We start from the raw sequence: 20,698 nt of genomic DNA on the forward strand, positions 1-20,698 counted from the left end.
AGAACCGCTTTCTATTGAGAAAAACTGTGGTTAATACTTTTGAAAATACTTACATATCTTCATACTATTAGTTTTTCTTCTTTTTTTAAATTCTTCTTCAATGGAGCCCAAATATCATGGATTAAAGCAGACAAGTTGTACTTTACTAACTGATCTATGTCTTGCACATAACGCTGTAAAATGAAATCTTCCCTTGAATTGTTCACTGGCAGTTCACAAATATTTCCGTGAGAACTCAAGACTAGGGCACAATACAATGTAAAATTGTCTCCAATAGTAATCTACGATTCCCAGCGAGATTGTCATCTTTTCCCAACCAAATGTCCTAGCCACCTGCAGTTAACGATATAATCTCGATACCTGTCTGAAAAAACGAAACATCTTTATTTAATCTATGGGAAGGGGAATCAGAATTCTCTTAATGTCCTCTTTTCTTAATTTAACGGTTTCATAGTTTGAATGAGTATTACTACAGCTTGTTTTCTGATTACGTTCAATAATAGATACTTATAAAACTGAACTTTTTCAGACGCATCTCTGCCATCACTGAAGACCGGTGACACCAACTTCCAAAGATTTTTGAAGGGCGGGCCTAATATTTTTGATTTTTTGGATGAGAATACATCCAAAAAATCATCCTAAGGTATTTTCAGGATTTGGGGGGCAGGGCTTTCCATTTTTTGCATTTTTTGAAATGAAAGTAAAACAGTTCAAAATAGGGATGATACCTTTTTATTGACAGTGAAATATAAAATTATTTAACTGGATATTTCGAACACATATACAGTGTTTTTTGCAGCATTTTTTGAAATGAAAGTAAAACAGTTCAAAATAGGGATGATACCTTTTTATTGACAGTGAAATATAAAATTATTTAACTGGATATTTCGAACACATATACAGTGTTCATCATCAGCAGTAAAACTAAAAGACATGAATAAAAATAAACAGAATTTATACCTAATAAACTAATTACATATAGTTTATTGCTCTTATTTTTTTCAATGCAACAGCCGAGGCAAATCTCCTTGACCTTTTCGGTTCCGGTTCATTAGATTTAACTGACGTATTACGTGGACAGAGGTCATAGCTCTTAGGTGAAGTGATATTTACTTTATTTGACCTCAGTAAATTATCATAAATTGAGTTCAATCCAAATTCACCTGTATCTCTGTTTATGGAATTATTCTTGAATGGAATTTTTTTAATTTCGATTGTTTCCCTGAAAGTTTGCTTTAAACCTTGGTCCCTAGAAATCAAAGAAACATTTTCAAACAAAATAAAATGATTTGGAAAATTAAAGATATGCTCCGCGAGGGCCGACGTGAAATCTTCAGGTTTGGTATTTTGCTTTAAAGACTATGAAATGGAATTATGATGTTGTAGCAATCTCGTTCTTAAATTCTGGTTAGTAATTCTTCAACCAAAGAAATCTAGAAATCAAAGAAACATTTTCAAACAAAATAAAATGATTTGGAAAATTAAAGATATGAATTTGTTTATAGTATACTAAGTTTTTGCAAATGCTTGTTTGCTTAAATAAATGCATGTCAATGTTTTTGATTAAAAATAACTCTATTTTGTTGCATCACAAAAATGGCGTCACGAGTCATTACAACCGATTGAGGCTCCTGAAACTTTAATTGGGGGTCTATATGGTCTGAAAAGAAAATAGAGAAAAAAATTGGACTTTTCTGCAAGAAATTCTGCAATAAAACATAATTTTTCTTCCAAAATAGTTGATACTCGCGAAGGTCCTCTTGATCAAGTCTTTCAATCTTAAAATTTCGTGTCGATAGATAAAAAACCAAGATTAGCTCATTTTGCGGTTTCACGAACCGATGTAACTCATTAAAAAAAAAAACTATTTTCTTCTTATGTTCACTTGGCCCAGTCTAAATGCACGGTAAGCTTCTGGTCGATCACAGACAAATTTGTTGCGCCTATTCAAAGTCGCGCCTATTTTAGGAATCACGAACCAAATTAATATTTTGTTTTGTAACTTCCACTTTTGTTGAGGCCTCCTTGCCTCAGTTTATATCTCCTCTAAGCTTAAGCCATTCTTAGAAGGAAAATTTATTGGCCTAGGTTCATGTGATAGAACCGATCTTCAAAATATTGTTGTCTTCTTTGACATCTATTTATCGCAATTTATAAGCCCTGTAAGTTACAAGCCTCTGAGACGTGGAAAGAGTTTTGGCCCATTTTTGGATGCTGCCAATCGATACAGCCTTCAAACTAGGTTTGAGTCAAGCTTGTTTTCTGTATATAGGTCCATCTGGCAAAGAAATGTATTAAGGTCATTTTAAAGCCGATCCGAAAACGGAACATAAAGATCCATTTTTGTGCATCCCATGTCTTTTAGTTTTTCAGTTTCGAATAATCAAACCACCAATAATTGGTCTCGTTGAATATACTGTTTTCTGACCTATCTAATTCTGTGTGGACAGATTTAAAGTTACACTGTGGTTGATAGTGCCAAAGCTTTTAGGTGGGTAAGAGACGCATAGTTGTTGGTTCTCACATTACATCCTTAGAAATACAATGCCATCTTGCTCCCAGTGCTCCAATAGTTCCAACTTCATTTCCGCAATGCATATTTTGATAAGCTGGATCCGTGTCTTCTTTTGATTTACCCCAATTCCTCTGCTCATATTGAGAGATGATTTTCAATCGACCCCCACACCCTCTAAAAATTTCAAATCGAACCCCAGGGCCGCTCCTGAGATAATGCAACTTCTTTATTTTGAAAATCTCGGTGCTCTTGGTTTCTTTTGGTCTAGATTGCTATTTCACAGGAAGTAGATTCTATTCTAACAGGGGTTAATAGTGTAGACAAATTAAAAAGACTTGGAGCCCAACATCTCTAGATCCTTCGCCTCCGTTCTCCCTCAAGTCACAACTCAAAATCAACTGACCTCCCGAATATTAATATTAAAAAGTTTAAATTTGGTCCTCAGAGCTGTCTCAGGACATTGTAGATCCGTCCCTTTGATGCTCTTGCATTTAGTTGGATCGGAGAAAAAACGTCTAGCCCCTTGGGCCTACTGGTCCCTCTCCCAAATTGTAATTGAAGTCCACTGGACTTTCTTAACTCACTCTGAGAGTAGCAATTCGATCCTCCATGCCGTTCCCGAGGTACCAAAGATAATTTGAAAACTTAAGCACGCATAGTTCAATTGTATTTATCCAGGTACGCGTGTTGGTTACATTTAAATTTAATTACCAAAAAATTTTAATTACCAAAAAATTACATTTTTGGGAAACTCTGTGTATCTTGGGTCAGCAAATAATTCCTAAGAGCTCCCAACTGATGAGACAAGGAATACCAAGCACAAACCTATACTTGGATAATACCTTGCTAACATTGGAAAGTTTATATAATTTAGGGATATTGCCCCTGGGGCCGTCCGGGTGATTTTGAGCCCCAGAACATACTCAAGAAATCTTTTAACGTACATGAGTAAAATAACTATTTAGAAATTTGTAACTGGGGGCTACAGGGGGACAGGTTAGCAGAACAAAGAATGGAAGGACGGCTTTTTGTCCTTAATTCACTTTCAACCCTTAAGAAGACAACTAGAACTGCCAATTTCCAATAATAAAAATCGCCCTCCAAAACTTTCTTTGGCCACCCATTCCATACGAAGCAGCCAGAAAAAAACAAAAACAAATAAATAGTACATTGAACACACGTTGCTCTTTGTTTCGATGGTACTGCAGTGCTTCCGCAGATGTTGAACCTTTAAATAAAGTTGGAAGCTTTTGAGTTACAGCAATGTTTACCAGTAAAATGTCCGTTTCAATGTAATTTGAACCAAAACAAACATCTATTCTTTAGTTGATATAAAAAAAAACAAATTTTTTCTACTGAAAGTAAGGAGCAACATTAAAACCCAAAACGAACAAAATTATTCCATACATGAAGGGGTTGCCCCATCTCTATACTTTGCTCTTCAAGCTATAGTTTCTTAAACTTTTAAAAAAGCTATTCTAATTATATGGCCCTAGTGTTTTAGAAGTCGGTCTTAAAAAATTGGGACAAACAGTCAAACTTTAGCGTAAGGAAGTAATTTGAGTTTTAATATTACTCCTTACTTTCGGTTGGATAAACTTGTTTTTTATTTAATTTATGATCGTCTTTCAAATAATCCTTGTAAATGTGGCTTACCCTTCATGAAAAATTCTCTACCCTCACGAGAAACTCCTCCGTGGAAAGTTCCTCCCACGTAAAATGCACCCCCTCCCCTTAAATGCCTTCCTGGCAATTCTGTCCTCACTGAAAATTCCCCCCTCCGTTAATTTAGTGCAGAGATTCATTTTAAAAAGACTTTAAGTTGTAATAGTTTTGTCGGTCACTTCTGAAATCGCCGGTTGCGTAGAAATTATTTCCCGGAAATCTAAACACGCTGAAAATTTCCCTCGGATAATTCCTTCAGAGCATCTCCAAATGTCAAATAGAGTAGGCAATCAGAAAGTAAGACAAATAAAAAGAATTTCGCATATGAATTCTGTAATATTCCCCAAGTGTGAAATTTCCCCTGGGAAGTTTAACCCCAAAAATTTCCCTCCACGAGATAATTATACCCATGGAAAGCCAATCCAACATGGAAACTCCACGTGATAATTATACCCATGGAAAGCCAATCCAAGCACAAAATCCCCCCTCCGCCTTCCCCCCAAATGCATGTATGATTATTCGTATTTATACGTATAATACATTCTCTCCAATAACAAATACCATACGTAAATAATGGACATATTTTTGGAACTTAAAGACCTATTCCCTGGGGCTGGGGGGGGGGGTTCTAAAGGCATAGTTTTGGGACTTTGTAACTATGCTGAACAAAATGTCTGTATTGAAATTTAGATGGGACAATTTTTAGGGAAAAGAGGCGTGGGAGAGAGGCTAGTTGCCCTCCAATCTTTTTGGTCAATCAAAAAGGGCAATATAACTTTTGATTTCCATTCAAATGAGCCCCCTCCCAGTCTTCTAGGACTAATTGTTCGATACAATCACTCCTGGAAAATAACAACACAGACAAAAAACGAATTAACACGCATTCGTGATCTTTCTTCTGACAAAAATACAAAATTCCACATTTTTCCAGATAGGAGCTTAAGCCTGTAGGGTTTTCTGATAGGCTGAATCTGATGGTGTGATTTTTCGCCAAGATTCTCTGATATTTAGGGGTGTTTGCTCCATTTTTAAAAAATCAAACAAATTTTCTCAGGCTTGTAGCCTTTTATGTGTAACACTAGGATTAATGAGTCTTAATAATGGTCGTAATAATCGTCATATTATGACGATTATTATGACGATATTATGTTGATATTATGATGATTATTATGACATAATATTATGACGATTATAATCGTCATATTATTAATAATCGTCATATCTATCTATATATATATATATATATATATATATATATATATATATATATATATATATATATATATATGTATCTATATGTATAAAAATAAGTTGTCTGTGTGTGTGTGGGTCTGTCTGTCGGGGGACGTCATGTTTGTGTGTCGACTGACGTCATGTTTTCAACTGACGAAATTACAGACCGGGACATCGGGACACAAATGACGACCGGGACACCGGCACATAGGGAATATAAATGACGACACTCAAAGAGAAAGCGTCCGGGACAAAAGGTATTTTCGATTAGCAATCACCATCAACAAAGCACCGGGAAACAAATGACGACCGGGACACAGGGAGTATAAATGACGACCAGGACATAAGTAAAAAAAAACTAAAAAAAACTAAAAAAAGGTAAAAACTACAAAAAAACTAAAAAGAAAAAAACTAAAAACTAATAAAAAAGCTAAAAAACTAAAAAACTAAAAAAGAAAAAAAAGAAAAAAGGAAAAAAATGAAAAAAAGGAGAAAAACAAAACTAAAAAAACGAATGTATATACAGACCGGGACAGCAGGATACAAATGACGACCGGGACACAGGGAATATAAATGACGACCGGGACACAGGGACACAACTACAACGGGGACGCCGGAGGGCACAGGGGGATATAAATGACGACCGGGACACCGGGACACAAGGAATATAAATGACAACCGGGACACTCAATGAGAAATCATAGACTGGGACACCGGGACACAAATGACGACCGGGACACAGGGAATATAAATGACGACCGGGACACAGGGACACAACTACAAAGGGGACGCCGGGGGGCACAGGGGGATATATAAATGACGACGGCGACACAGGGAATGGTCGATTAGCAATCACCATCAACAAAGCTCAAGGGCAATCATTAGAATCATGAGGTATAGATCTGAATACGGATTATTTTCCCATGGACCATTATATGTTGCATGTTCAAGAGTCGGTAAACCTGACAATCTATTATATGCACAGACAATGGGACAGCAAAGAATGTTGTATATTCGCAAGTTTTACGTAGTTAAAAACATATATATATATATTATATTATATATATTTTAACTACGTAAAACTTGCGAAGAAAATGAATCTCTGCAATAAATTTACGGAGGGGGGAATTTTCAGTGAGGATAGAATTGCCAGGAAGGCATTCAAGGGGATGGGGTGCATTTTACGTGGGAGGAACTTTCCACGGAGGAGTTTCTCGTGAGGGTATAAAATTTTTCATGAAGGGTAAGCCAAATTTATTAGGATTATTTGAAAGACGATCATAAATTAAATAAAAAACAAGTTTATCCAACCGAAAGTACGGAGCAATATTAAAACTCAAATTACTCCCTTACGCTAAAGTTTGACTGTTTGTCCCAATTTTTTAAGACCGACTTCTAAAACACTAGGGTCGTATAATTAGAATAGCTTTTTTAAAAGTTTAAGAAACTATAGCTTGAAGAGCAAAGTATAGAGAGGGGGCAACCCCTTCATGTTTGGAATTATTTTTGTTCGTTTTGGGTTTTAATGTTGCTCCTTACTTTCAGTAGAAAAAATTTGTTTTTTTTTATATCAACTAAAGAATAGATGTTTGTTTTGGTTCAAATTACATTGAAACGGACATTTTACTGGTAAACATTGTTGTAACTCAAAAGCTTCCAACTTTATTTAAAGGTTCAACATCTGCGGAAGCACTGCAGTACCATCAAAGCAAAGAGCAACGTGTGTTCAATGTACTATTTATTTGTTTTTGTTTTTTTCTGGCTGCTTCGTATGGAATGGGTGGCCAAAGAAAGTTTGGGAGGGCGATTTTTTTATTGGAAATTGGCAGTTCTAGTTGTCTTCTTAAGGGTCGAAAGTGAATTAAGGACAAAAAGCCGTCCTTCCATTCTTTGTTCTGCTAACCTGTCCCCCTGTAGCCCCCAGTTACAAATTTCTAAATAGTCATTTTACTCATGTACGTTAAAAGATTTCTTGAGTATGTTCTGGGGCTCAAAATCACCCGGACGGCCCCAGGGGCAATATCCCTAAATTATATAAACTTTCCAATGTTAGCAAGGTATTATCCAAGTATAGGTTTGTGCTTGGTATTCCTTGTCTCATTAGTTGGGAGCTCTTAGGAATTATTTGCTGACCCAAGATACACAGAGTTTCCCAAAAATATAATTTTTTGGTAATTAAAATTTTTTGGTAATTACATTTAAATGTAACCAACACGCGTACCTGGATAAATACAATTAAACTATGCGTGCTTAAGTTTTCAAATTATCTTTGGTACCTCGGGAACGGCATGGAGGATCGAATTGAAACTTTCAGAGTGAGTTAAGAAAGTCCAGTGGACTTCAACTACAATTTGGGAGAGGGACCAGTAGGCCCAAGGGGCTAGACGTTTTTTCTCCGATCCAACTAAATGCAAGAGCATCAAAGGGACGGATCTACAATGTCCTGAGACAGCTCTGAGGACCAAATTTAAACTATTTAATATTAATATTCAGGAGGTCAGTTGATTTTGAGTCGTGACTTGAGGGAGAACGGAGGCGAAGGACCTAGAGATGTTGGGCTCCAAGTCTTTTTAATTTGTCTACACTATTAACCCCTGTTAGAATGGAATCTACTTCCTGTGAAATAGCAATCTAGACCAAAAGAAACCAAGAGCACCGAGATTTTCAAAATAAAGAAGTTGCATTATCTCAGGAGCGGCCCTGGGGTTCGATTTGAAATTTTTAGAGGGTGTGGGGGTCGATTGAAAATCATCTCTCAATTTGAGCAGAAGAATTGGGGTAAATCAAAAGAAGACACGGATCCAGCAAATCAAAATATGCATTGTGGAAATGAAGTTAGAACTATTGGAGCACTGGGAGCAAGATGGCATTGTATTTCTAAGGATGTAATGTGAGAACCAACAACTATGCGTCTCTTACCCACCTAAAAGCTTTGGCACTATCGACCACAGTGTAACTTTAAATCAGTCCACACAGAATTAGATAGGTCAGAAAACAGTATATTCAACGAGACCAATTATTGGTGGTTTGATTATTCGAAACTGAAAGACTAAAAGACATGGGATGCACAAAAATGGATCTCTATATTCCGTTTTCGGATCGGCTTTAAAATGACCTTAATACATTTCTTGTCCAGATGGACCTATATACAGAAAACAAGCTTGACTCAAACCTAGTTTGAAGGCTGTATCGATTGACAGCATCCAAAAATGGGCCAAAACTCTTTCCATGTCTCAGAGGCTTGTAACTTACAGGGCTTATAAATTGCGATAAATAGATGTCAAAGAAGACAACAATATTTTGAAGATCGGTTCTATCACATGAACCTAGGCCAATAAATTTTCCTTCTAGGAATGGCTTAAGCTTAGAGAAGATATAAACTGAGGCAAGGAGGCCTCAACAAAAGTGGAAGTTACAAAACAAAATATTAATTTGGTTCGTGATTCCTAAAATAGGCGCGACTTTGAATAGGCGCAACGAATTTGTCTGTGATCGACTAGAAGCTTACCGTGCATTTAGACTGGGCCAAGTGAACATAAGAAGAAAATGGTTTTTTGTTTTTTTTTAATGAGTTACATCGGTTCGTGAAACCGCAAAATGAGCTAATCTTGGTTTTTTATCTATCGACACGATATTTTAAGATTGAAAGACTTGATCAAGAGGACCTTCGCGAGTATCATCTATTTTGGAAGAAAAATTATATTTTATTGTAGAATTTCTTGCAGAAAAGTCCAATTTTTTTTCTCTATTTTGTTTTCAGACCATATAGACCCCCAATTAAAGTTTCAGGAGCCTCAATCGGTTGTAATGATTCGTGACGCCATTTTTGTGATGCAACAAAATAGAGTTATTTTTAATCAAAAACATTGACATGCATTTATTTAAGCAAACAAGCATTTGCAAAAACTTAGTATACTATAAACAGATTCTCATAACAAAATGGAGGATTAAAGTTAGCGTAAATTCATGGACAGGGACAGGTTGGGTTTAGGTTTGGTTGTGGGTCAAGACAGGTTTAGCAAAGTTAAAGACAATGAATTTATGCAAATGTTCAATTCATATGAATAATAATCCCCCTCTTGTCCACTCAAAACTCAATAGAACGTCTGACATTAAAATTTGGTTACATAAAACTACTGCTGATTGAAAATGTTTTATGGATATTTAAATTTTGTTTAAAATTTTGCGCCTTCTCAGGACCAAAACATAAATTGCACCTGACTGAAAAAAAATTACCGTGGATTGTCAGTTTAATATACACATAGTGACATCTATTCCTTAAAGTTTTGTTAATTTTGTATTTATTAAAGTAAAAATAGTGAAAACGTTTAAAACGTATTTAGTTTTCAACAAAAAGCAATTATGTTCTGGTCTTGAGAAGGCCTGGGGGTTGTCAGCCCTACTCATGTTAATTTTTGCTTGTTTTAAGTTTGACTCGATTTCTTAGTGTAATTTCTGTTCCTTTTGAGTCTCATTTATTTATTGAAGGCGATTTTTGGTAGTTCTACGCTTGGAAGATTATTTGAATTTATTTGTACTCATGTTTGTTTTAATGACGCGCTTTATTTTTCTTTGAAGAACTTGTTTTGTGGAAAGTTTTTTTAAATTAATTACTGTTTGTTTTTGGTTGACATAGTCTTTTTCATGAAGAAAAATAATATTTATATCTTTTCGTTTATTTTAATAAGAATCCATAGTTTGGCTTGCTATTTGTATATTGGAGAAACTTTTCAAAAATTTTTAATCTGCACACAAATAGTAAATTTTAAGTTAATTCCATGCCTTCCCAAGTTAGCCTGAAAAATAAAACATCATATTATTCTTAAGACACTCTATCTATACTCTTTGACAGCCTGGATACATATGCACTCTTCTCACTTATTTAATTTGTAAGATTAGAAGTATTAGTAGCAGTAGCCCCGACTGTTCCAAGTTGACACCCCCAATCGTTCTAAAGATATTGCTGAGGTGTCTTTGGCAACCATAAACGCAGTGCCTTTTGACTTAATTTTAAAATAACATCTAGTTTTAAAGCATGATGGCTCAATTGTATAGTTGAGGGCGATTGACATACCCAATATCCCTGAGAAATAGTCGCTGGACTGTTCTACTATGCTTAACAAAATGGCTGTCTCAAAATGTCGACTGGATGCCTTTAGAAAATGAATGGGCTTGGGAGGAGGGCTGCTTGTCCCCAAATCTCCTTTTACTTTTAAAAGAGGTACTAGAACTTTTAATTTTAAATCGAATCAATTCCTTCGAATTTTGAATATTATTTCTAGCTATTATAGAGCACTGCTGCCAATACTGCACTGCTGCCAATGATAATACTTATATGGCCTAAAACCCAAATGCACATAGTTTTTTCGTTTAATTGAAACCCCTCTAAGCATTCCCAAAAATTTTCACCTTAATACCCTTAGCGTCATGAGTTTCAGTAAGTGTAGTGGTAGCATAAATAGCATACACACAGTGCCATCTGGCTAGTTCAGAATTCGCCACAACTTATCCTTAAAGGTCTAACTAGATTAAATAAATAAAAAAACAAGTTTTTTGAATGAAAGTAAGGAGCGACATTAAAACTTAAAATGAACAGAAATTACTCCGCATATGAAAGGGGCTTTTACTTCTCAACGCCCCGCTCTTTACGCTAAAGTTTGACTCTTTCTCTTAACTCTACGTTTTAAAACAGTAAAAAACTTTAGCGTAAAGAGTGGGGCGTTGAGAAGGAAAATCCCCTTTCATATACGGAGTAATTTCTGTTCGTTTTAAGTTTTAATGTCGCTCCTTACTTTCATTTAAAAAACTTGTTGTTTTTTATTTAATTTCTGAACGTTTTTGAATCAATGCATGTTTTGATTTTGGCTCTCCGCAAAGGAATAATTAAAACGAAATTTGTATATTTATTTGTTTTGCTAAATGACTTTCTCATAATTTTGATCGAATGATTTTGAGAAAAAAAGAGCGGGGAGGAAGCCTAGTTGGCCTCCGATTTTCGGTTAATTAAAAAGGCAACTAGAACGTTTAATTTTTTACGAATCTTTTTATAAGTAAAAGATATACGTAACTTATAAATTAGCTCACGTAAAGAACTTTTGTATTCTCATGTTTTTATTACATATATGAGGGGGTTCGCCCCCACGTCAGTACCTCGCTCTTTTCACTAAAGCTTAAATTTTGTCCCAATTCATTAAGAATGACCCCTGAATCATAAAAGCCGCAAAATAAATAGTTGAAATTACTAAAAATACTTTAGCGTAAAGAACGAGGTACTAGGAGGAGGTGAGCCCCTCATATGGGTAATAATTTCTGTTCGTTTTAAGTTTTAATGCTGCTGCTTACTTCCAGCTGAAAAAAACGTTTTCGTATTTATTTTTTCATTATTTTTTTAAAGTAATGCTAGTAAATCCTGCGCTCCCTTCATGGAAATTTTCTTCCCCCATGACAAATTCCTCGACGGAACGTTCCCCCAGCATATCCTCCTCTTCTCAACCCCTGCCTCCAACCAAAAAATCCTCCTGAAAACGCCTGTACACTCCCCAATAACCATTACTATATGTAAGCACTGGTCAAAGTTTTGAACTTGTAACCCTTCCCACGGGGAGTGTGGGGGAGTAAGTCGTCCCCAAAGACATAGTTATAAGGTTTTTCGACTACGCTGAATAAAATGGCTATCTTAGAATTTTGATCCGTTGACTTTGGGAAAATAATTAGCGTTGGAGGGGGCCTAGGTGCTCTCCAATTTTTTGGGTCACTTAAAAAGGGCACTAGAACTTTTCATTTCCGTTAGAATGAGCCCTCTCGCAACATTCTAGGACAACTGGGTCGATACGATCACCCCTGGGAAAAAAAACAAAAAAACAAATTAACACGCATCCGTGATCTGCCTTCTGGCAAAAAATATAAAATTCCACATTTTTGTAGATAGGAGCTTGAAACTTCTACAGTAGGGTTCTCTGATACGCTGAATCTGATGGTGTGATTTTCGTTAAGATTCTATGACTTTACTACAGTTCGTTACCACGAACTGTTTGAAAATCCAAATGCTAATATTTTTTTTCAACATCCGCTTACATATTCCTTAAAAGCTTCACCTTAATACTTTCTATTAAATATTTCATATTTCTAGCTAAAATACAGCAGCGCCCCCATTTACACCCTTTTGGAAATTTGCATACACATTACCTGTTTTGATTTAGTTCAATGCTCTACTCATAATTCTCTGAAAGGCTCACCCGAATGCCTTTCGCCTTCTGGAAAAGTAAAGATCAAAATACATACCTTTCTCAGTAACATAGGATATGGGTAAACAATGAAAAAATTGCCATGAGTACTGTGGGGCGGTTGCCATCACCCCAGAAATGATTACTGATTCTTTCAACAATGATGAAAAGCATAGCTCTCTTAAAATTTTGATCGGATGTGTTTTTGGGAATGATACACTTTGGGGGGGGGGGATTGTTGAATTCCCTTCACTTTTGACTCTTAAAAAGGGCACTATAACTTCCGATTTCCAATCAAATAAGCCCCATCTGATCCAAAGTTTATGCGCCCACACGTTCCATAAAAAACTTATATGCCACCTTATTAAAACCTTTGTCCCTAGACTCTTTGGTCTTGACCCTTAAGACATTCACATATAATCTTTTGTCTATTGTTATCAAAATGGCCATTTCAAAATTTCGATAGGATGCAAAAGAGGGTGTGAAAAAGAAGGTGTTACACGGGGACTAGTTGCCCTCCATCACTTTTGATTCCTAGAAGGGACCTAGAATTATTCATTTCAAACCCAATAAGCCTCTTCTAGAGTTCACACGACCACTCCTTCCATAAAAACTTTATATGCCCCCTGGCCATAACTAGCTGCCCTCTGATGACTTCAAGTCTTAAAAAAGCACTAGAACTTCTGATTACCACGCCAAATTGACCCCTTACAAAATTTATACGACCTCCCTTTCTATAAAAACCTTATATTCACTCAGTGTGTAACTTACAATCGTTGCCCTGAGGGCTTTGAGGGTAGGGTTGTCATCCTGAAAGACTTGATTTCACGATCTTTCAACTACGTCGAACAAAATGATTATCTCAGAATTTTTGACTAGTTGCCCTCCACCACTTTTTATTCTTAGAAGGGACCTAGAACTATAATTCCCAACCCGATGAGCCTCTTCTAGAGTTTACACGACCCATCCTTCCATAAAAACTTTATATGCCCCCTGAGCATAACTAGCTGCCCTCTGATGACTTGAGTCTTAAAAGAGCACTGAAACTTCTGATTACCACAACAAATTGACCCCATCCAAAGTTTATACGACCACCCTTTCTATAAAAACCTTAGATTCACCCAGTGTATAACTTAAAACCGTTTCCCTGAGGGCTGTGGGGAGTAGGTTTGTCATCCTGAAAGACTTGATTTCATGACCTTTCAACTACGTCGAAGAAAATGACTATCTCTGAATTTTGATTGGATGTGTTTGGGGAAATGATGGACATGGGGAGGGGGCTGGTCACCCTCCAATCAATTTCAACTGCAAAAAGGACACTAGTCATTTCAATTTCCCATTGAATGAGGTCCTTTTGAAGTTTCTACGATAACTAATTCTATACGAAGTGCCCAGGTCTAAAAAACAAAAACAAATGAATAATACGCTTTACCCATATTGCTATTTATTTAAGCAGCACTGCCTATGATTTAATAATCAGTTTACGTTCATTCATTCTTTGCAGTAGTTTTTTAATTACTAAGCTATATCTTTTTTATCTTTTTTTCATAAATAAAAACTGTAAGAGCCGTTTAATTAGATTAATAATCTTTTTTAAAATTTCCAAAGAAAACTTTAGCGTAGAGAGTGAGCTATTAAGGAGGGTGCAGTCACCTAATATACGTAATAAGTTCTGTTTGTTTTATGTTCTAACGATTCTCCTCGATTTCAGTTAGAAAAATTAATTTCTAATTTATTCATTTCTAATCGTTTTTTAAATAATGCCACGAAATCCAGCTCTCCCTCCATGGGGATTCCCTTTTTCCACAAAAAATTTCTCTATGGAAAAATTGTCCAAATATAGCCCCCCTTCCCCCCCCAAACTTTTTTATACTTCCCAATAGCTAATACTGCGTGTAAGCAATGGGCAAGGTACATAGCTTGCAGCCCTTTATCTGGGGACTGTGCGGGGGATCAAGCCATTCTCAAATACATAGTTATCAAACCTTTCGACTATGCTGAACAAAATGGCTGTATCAAATTTGATCAAACAACTTTTAGAAAAAGGGGCGTGTGACGGGAACTAGCTGCACTCCAGTAGTTTTGGTCACTTAAAATGAATGCTACTTCCGGCAAAAAATACAAAAACCCACATTTGTTATATATAGGAGCTTGAAACTTCTAGAGTAGGGTTTTCTGATATATCGATCCCTTTAAATAACGAAGAACCCCACACTGCCTTTCCATCACAAACACCAAAAACAAGAAGAACAATTCCCACTGTCTTAAAAAATTCCCTATTGTTCTTCTTGTTTTTGGTGTTTATTGATCCCTTTATTTTTTTGGGGTGTTTCCCCCTTTTTTAAAATTAGGCAAATTTTTCTCATGCACGTAACTTCAAATGGGTAACATTGAACTTGATAAATTTTACAGAATTTGAAAAAGCATTGATATTTTAGGGTGAATAGGCCAGAATGTACTCCTGTGATCAAGTCTGCCAGCATGTCTAAGCAGATTTGAAGATTAAAACCCGAAATTCCATCTCGTCATTTCAGGCCCTCTTCCTAAAATTTATCTATGAGAGCATTCCTTTACATGTGATCTTATCAACCTTTGTCGTCAAATTCGCCTCGGGTTGTTTTTAAAAACTATAGAGAATACAAGGATTCATTTTGAGGTTTTTTCCAAGTAGGAAATAAAAACGATTTAATAAACTATTGTAGTCTATTATTGCATCGAACAACATGGTCCAAGAAGGTCTCTAAGATTATCGATGCCGGGCGAGGTGGAAACGCCTGATTGCCGCCACAAGTACAAGTAAGTACAAGTAAGTAAGTCTATTATTATGCACCACAAGGCAGAATTCTGGTTGAAAAGTCAAAACAACAGCAGTTATTTAACTGGCATTGTTTTTGGGGCATCGAAAAGCTCATCTTGTGTTTAGTCCAGATGCAAATAATTAAAAATATTCCATATATTTCCTTCATGGTCCATGGTCAAAATATTTTATCCTCTAAATGAAAATTGTTGTAGTACAAAGTTAATCAAAGTAAATACACTTTTGTCCCCTCTGTCCCACCTTACGTCTATTTAGAACTAAAACTGCGATTTTCTTATATTTTACTTCCAGTTATCTGCCCTATCTGCCCTAAGGGCGCATAAGGCAGCAACAGTTGTTCGCCTGGACGACCTGTCCTGAGCTCTCGACCAACGCTCCTCCATCGAAGATCTTGCCAACTTCGTCTTGACCCTGCCGACAATCCTGCGTATTTTTAACATGTTTTTTGCTTATTTTTCACTCATATTTTTTTTTTTTAGGTCTGGCAAATGCTACTTCAAAAACTGCATAACTGTATACGGAGTTTTTTTCATAAAAATTTGTAACCCGATTTTTACTATTTCTTAAGATTTATATTAATGTATAAGTTTCCACTCAACGAGTTCTAACGATCAGTTTTCAGTTTCCCTGTCCTTGGTACTTCAAGTAGTCTCAATGGGCAGAAGAAACAGGGAGAAATTCTAAAACTTGAAATTGAAGATGATCTGCTGTTTTGCAATTTTTGAAAAATAATCAAACTTTTCGAATTTGATAGTGGCAAAAAGAAACTTTCAGAGCACTATTAATAAAGTAGAAGTTGAAAGATATTTCGAAGCAAAACTTTTCAAGATTTCTACTGTCTAACTGAGAAATCTAAAATGAGATCCAGGAAGTCCTAATCTAAGCCATTGTTCTAAGTTACAAAACACTTCTGCATTCAATTACAAGTTTGGTCTCAAAATGCCATTTGATAAGAACCTTTAAAGACATTTGCAAAACAGTGTTGCCATGCAAATTGTTAGCGCCGAAATTAGAACACCCATTGAAATTTCTTTCAAGAGAAAACGACCATAAAAGTAAGATCACAGTAAAGAAAAAGAGAGTATGGAGAACACCTGAGAATGGCACAGTTCAAACTATTAAATGAAGCAATAGGTAAAAAAAGCGAGGGATCACAATCCCACCATACGATGTTGGCCTAAACCCAGGCTTTGTTCATTTTAAATTGTTGAATCAGTGAATGATAGTAAACTTATAACAGAAAAATGAGTATTCATTATTATTCTAGTTTCTATTCAAACATAATCTAGGATTTTTCGAGAGTGAACCAATTCTCGGGGATTATTATGATCAATTTCATACAGCATTATTCAAATGAATAATGCTCGAAACACATTTCGTAGAATTATAATATATATCAATACGGTCAAAATTAATGTTCTTGCCTATCCTAAACCCCTACCAAAAGAAACATAAATAGAATAAATAAATAAAAATTATATAGTTATATTCCCTTTTTTTATGCTGTCCACAAAAACCAAGGTCACTGTTCTGACCTTTTCTAATTGTTCGAATTGTTCTAAGTTACAAAACACTTCTGCATTCAATTACAAGTTTGGTCTCAAAATGCCATTTGATAAGAAACTTTAAAGACATTTGCAAAACAGTGTTGTCATGCAAATTTTTGGAGCCGAAATTAGAACACCCACTGAAATTTCTTTCAAGAGGAAACTAGCATAAAAGTAAGATCACAGTAAAGAAAAAGAGAGTATGGAGAAAACCTGAGAATGGCACAAATTTTTTTTTATGTTTCTTTTGGTATTTTGAGAATACCAAAAGAAACATAAATAGAATAAATAAATAAAAACTATATCATTATATTCCTTTTTTTTATGCTGTCTAAAAAAACCAAGGTTACTGTTCTGACAATGCACAATGCACCCCCCCCCCCTCTGATGGTCCCAGATATAGCTTTAGGATATATAAAAGACTAAAAAACACTTAAGCAATGACATTCTTGTTTTAAAATATGCAACATGTTTCTATTAATCGTGTTTATCTATTAGTTAATTGATTCTTTAATTAATCTTATTAATCTATTATCAATCTACTAATTTATTCTATTAACTAATTAGGAATATTCTATTAATTAATGAATTAGATAAATCGGGGTCTTTTAGTCCGATCATCATGTTGCCTTCCATTGCTACCCACATTTTGAATCCTTTTAAATGATATGTTATCCAACAATTCTGTTGGAATGACCCATGTCGAATGTTTTTTACGGGTCAAGAATTCAAGAAACCTGTTAACAAGACATGAGGACCCATCGCATGAAAAACAACGATTAAATATACTACTTAGGGTGATTGTTAAGGGGATGAGGTGCATTGCCTGAAAAGCAACCATGGTGTCTAGAAAGAACATTGAACAAGGATTCTAATGGTGCTACTTCTAATCTACAACCAGTTTACCTTGAGAAGTGGTTCATTTAGGAATTAATCTAATTTTAATACATTGGAGGTACTTACCGGCGCTTGTACTTACAATGCATTAAAATTAGATTTTCTTTTTCCTACTACATGGAACATCATGAAGGGTAGAGATTAAAGTGTTGGGTACTGATAACTTACAAAATCGTTTTTGAATTGTGAAGGGACACACATGCACGGAAAGGTGTAGCATAAATGGGGGACAGTAACAACGGCAATCAAAGGGATAAAATTAACCCTTGACTGGGCTGCCCACTTAATTCAACAATCTGTCTTGGCTTTTTTCTACAATTGGCCATGACTTTGACCTTTCCCACAACTATTCCCTCTTTTTTAAATTCAAATCGCCAGAACTTTGGGACTTTTCTTTCCCCCAAAGAAGTAAGATTGGTCTCAGGTGTCAACGGCATAACTAGGGTGCACACTTTTACTCCATCCTATGTTTTGGTGGAAAAAAATATGAAGAGCTTGTATTTGTTACCCATTGTCAAACAGTTCGTGGTAACGAACTGTAGTAAGGAGCGACCCGGCTCAATAGTAAACGGAACTCTAAAAAACGGAATTTTGATGCTAAAATATACATCAAAAGAATCAGATTTTCATGCTGATTTTAAATATATAAGTTTCATCAAATTTAATCTTGGTCATCAAAAGTTACGAGCCTGAAAAATTAGAATTAGAAAATAGGGGAAAACACCCCCCAAAAGTCACAGAATCTTAACGAAAATCACATCATCGCATTCGGCGTATCAGAGAACCCTATAGCAAAATTTTCAAGCTCCTATCTACAAAAATATGGAATTCCGTATTTCTTGCCAGAAGACAAATCACGGGTGCGTGTTTATTTGTTTTTTTTTTTTTTTCCAGGGGTCATCGTATCGACCAAGTGGTCCTAGAATGTCGCAAGAGGGCTCATTCTAACGGAAATGAAAAGTTCTAGTGCCCTTTTTAAGTGACCAAAAAAATTGGAGGGCACCTAGGCCCCCTCCAACGCTCATTTTTTCTCCAAAGCCAACAGATCAAAATTTTGAGATAGCCATTTTGTTCCGCATAGTCAAAAACCATAATAACTATGTCTTTGGGAATGACTTACTCCCCCACAGTCCCTGGGGGAGGGGCTGCAAGTTACAAACTATGACCAGTGTTTACATATAATAATGGTTATTGGGAAGTGTACAGTCGTTTTCAGGGGATTTTTTTTTTTGGTTTTGGGGGTGGGGTTGAGGGGAGGGGGCTATGTGGTAGGATCTTTCCTTGGAGAAATATGTCATGGGGGAACAGAAATTCAATGAAAAGGGCGCAGGATTTTCTAAAATTACTATAAAAAAAATTAATGAAAAAATAAACATGGAAAAGTTTTTTCAATTGAAAGTAAAGAGTAGCATTGAAACTTAAAGCGAACAGAGATTATTACGCATATGAGGGGTTCTAAAAATACTATAGCATAAAGAGCGAGGTATTTAGGAGGAGATAAATACCTCGCTCTTTATGCTATAGTATTTTTAGTAATTTCAACTATTTATTCCACGGCCTTTCTGATTCAGGGGTCATTCTAAAATAATTAGGACAAAACTTACGATTTAGTGTAAAGAACGAGGTATTAACGAGGGTACAAACCCCCTCATATACATAATATAAAAATTAAAGAATATAAAAGTTTGTTACGTAAGTTAATTCTTAAGTTACGTATATTTTTTACTAATACAAAAATTTGTTCAAAATCAAAATTTATAGTTGCCTTTTTATGTAACCGAAAAATTGCATGGAAACTACGCCTCCTTCTCCATCCCTTATTTCTCAAAATGATCAAAACTAAGAGAAAGCCATTTAGCCAAAAAAGGAATTAATATGCAAATTTCATTTTAATAATTTATGTGTGGAGAGCCAAAATCAAACATGCACTAATTCAAAAACGTTCAGAAATTACATAAAAAAACTAGTTTTTTTAACTGAAAGTAAGGAGCGACATTAAAACTTAAAACGAACAGAAATTACTCTGTATATGAAATGGGTTTTCCCTTCCGCAATCCCTCGCTCTTTACGCTAAAGTTTGACTCTTTGCCACAATTCTGCTTTTTAAAAAAATTAAAAGTTTTAGCGTAAAGAGCGAGGGATTGCGGAGGGGACAACCCACTTCATACACGGAGTAATTTCTGTTCGTTTTAAGTTTTAATGTCGCTCCTTACTTTCAGTTAAAAAAAACTAGTTTTTTTTTATGTAATCAATTTACAAGGAATGAGAGAGTAAAAAGGAAACACAGGTAGAACTATGCCATAAAAAAGAATACTTCAATAAAAATTTCTAATGGTTACCTGTACATTATTACATGATCAATTCTTTTACTTAGTTCTTCTTCAATACTAATAAATTTCCATTAGACTAACCCAGAATATTTTTATTTTAGTGATGATTTAATATCTTACACAAATCTTTACAAACTGAAAAATTCCTTTGTTTGGTCAATGGCAGTTAGAGGCATTGTCAGAGAACTTGACACTAGGATATGCCAACAATATCTTCAGTAGCAGTCCACAATTTCCTCGCAAGATCCTCGTCTTTGGCCAGCCAAGATGTTCTAGCCACCTGTAATTAACACAATTTCACTCCCTATCCGAAAATACAAGAAACTTCGAAGACCACACTGCCTTTCCATGACGAAAGTATAACAGTTCAAAATAGGGATGAAATCTTTTAATCGACAGTGAAAAAATAAAAAAAATTTAACTGGATATTTCGAACACATATACAGTGCTAATCATCAGTCGTAAGACTC

At 35.5% G+C, this 20,698-nt stretch overlaps 1 protein-coding gene and 2 long non-coding RNA genes across 5 annotated transcripts in view; 1 reads left to right on the forward strand and 2 right to left on the reverse strand.

Annotated features, from left to right (window-relative positions):
• Positions 1-358, reverse strand: part of LOC136026760 (uncharacterized) — a 12,351-nt gene extending 11,993 nt beyond the window's left edge. For both annotated transcript variants that reach the window (XR_010617413.1, XR_010617412.1), the window contains exon 1: positions 54-358. This is a non-coding gene — a long non-coding RNA (uncharacterized LOC136026760). The remainder of the gene's footprint in view (positions 1-53) is intronic.
• The window catches only part of LOC136026761 (uncharacterized), a 26,715-nt gene extending 10,616 nt beyond the window's left edge, over positions 1-16,099 (forward strand). Inside the window, exon 3 of the long non-coding RNA XR_010617414.1 lies at positions 15,934-16,099. This is a non-coding gene — a long non-coding RNA (uncharacterized LOC136026761). The remainder of the gene's footprint in view (positions 1-15,933) is intronic.
• A 4,206-nt stretch (positions 16,100-20,305) lies between these two features.
• The window catches only part of LOC136026962 (retinol dehydrogenase 11-like), a 120,451-nt gene continuing 120,058 nt past the window's right edge, over positions 20,306-20,698 (reverse strand). For both annotated transcript variants that reach the window (XM_065703827.1, XM_065703826.1), the window contains one exon: positions 20,306-20,508. In XM_065703827.1, the coding sequence (XP_065559899.1) occupies positions 20,422-20,508 (87 nt within the window). In that variant the 3' untranslated portion in view covers positions 20,306-20,421. The remainder of the gene's footprint in view (positions 20,509-20,698) is intronic.

Source organism: Artemia franciscana, chromosome 5 (assembly GCF_032884065.1).
Source record: "Artemia franciscana chromosome 5, ASM3288406v1, whole genome shotgun sequence".
In the NCBI taxonomy this organism is placed as follows: domain Eukaryota; kingdom Metazoa; phylum Arthropoda; class Branchiopoda; order Anostraca; family Artemiidae; genus Artemia; species Artemia franciscana.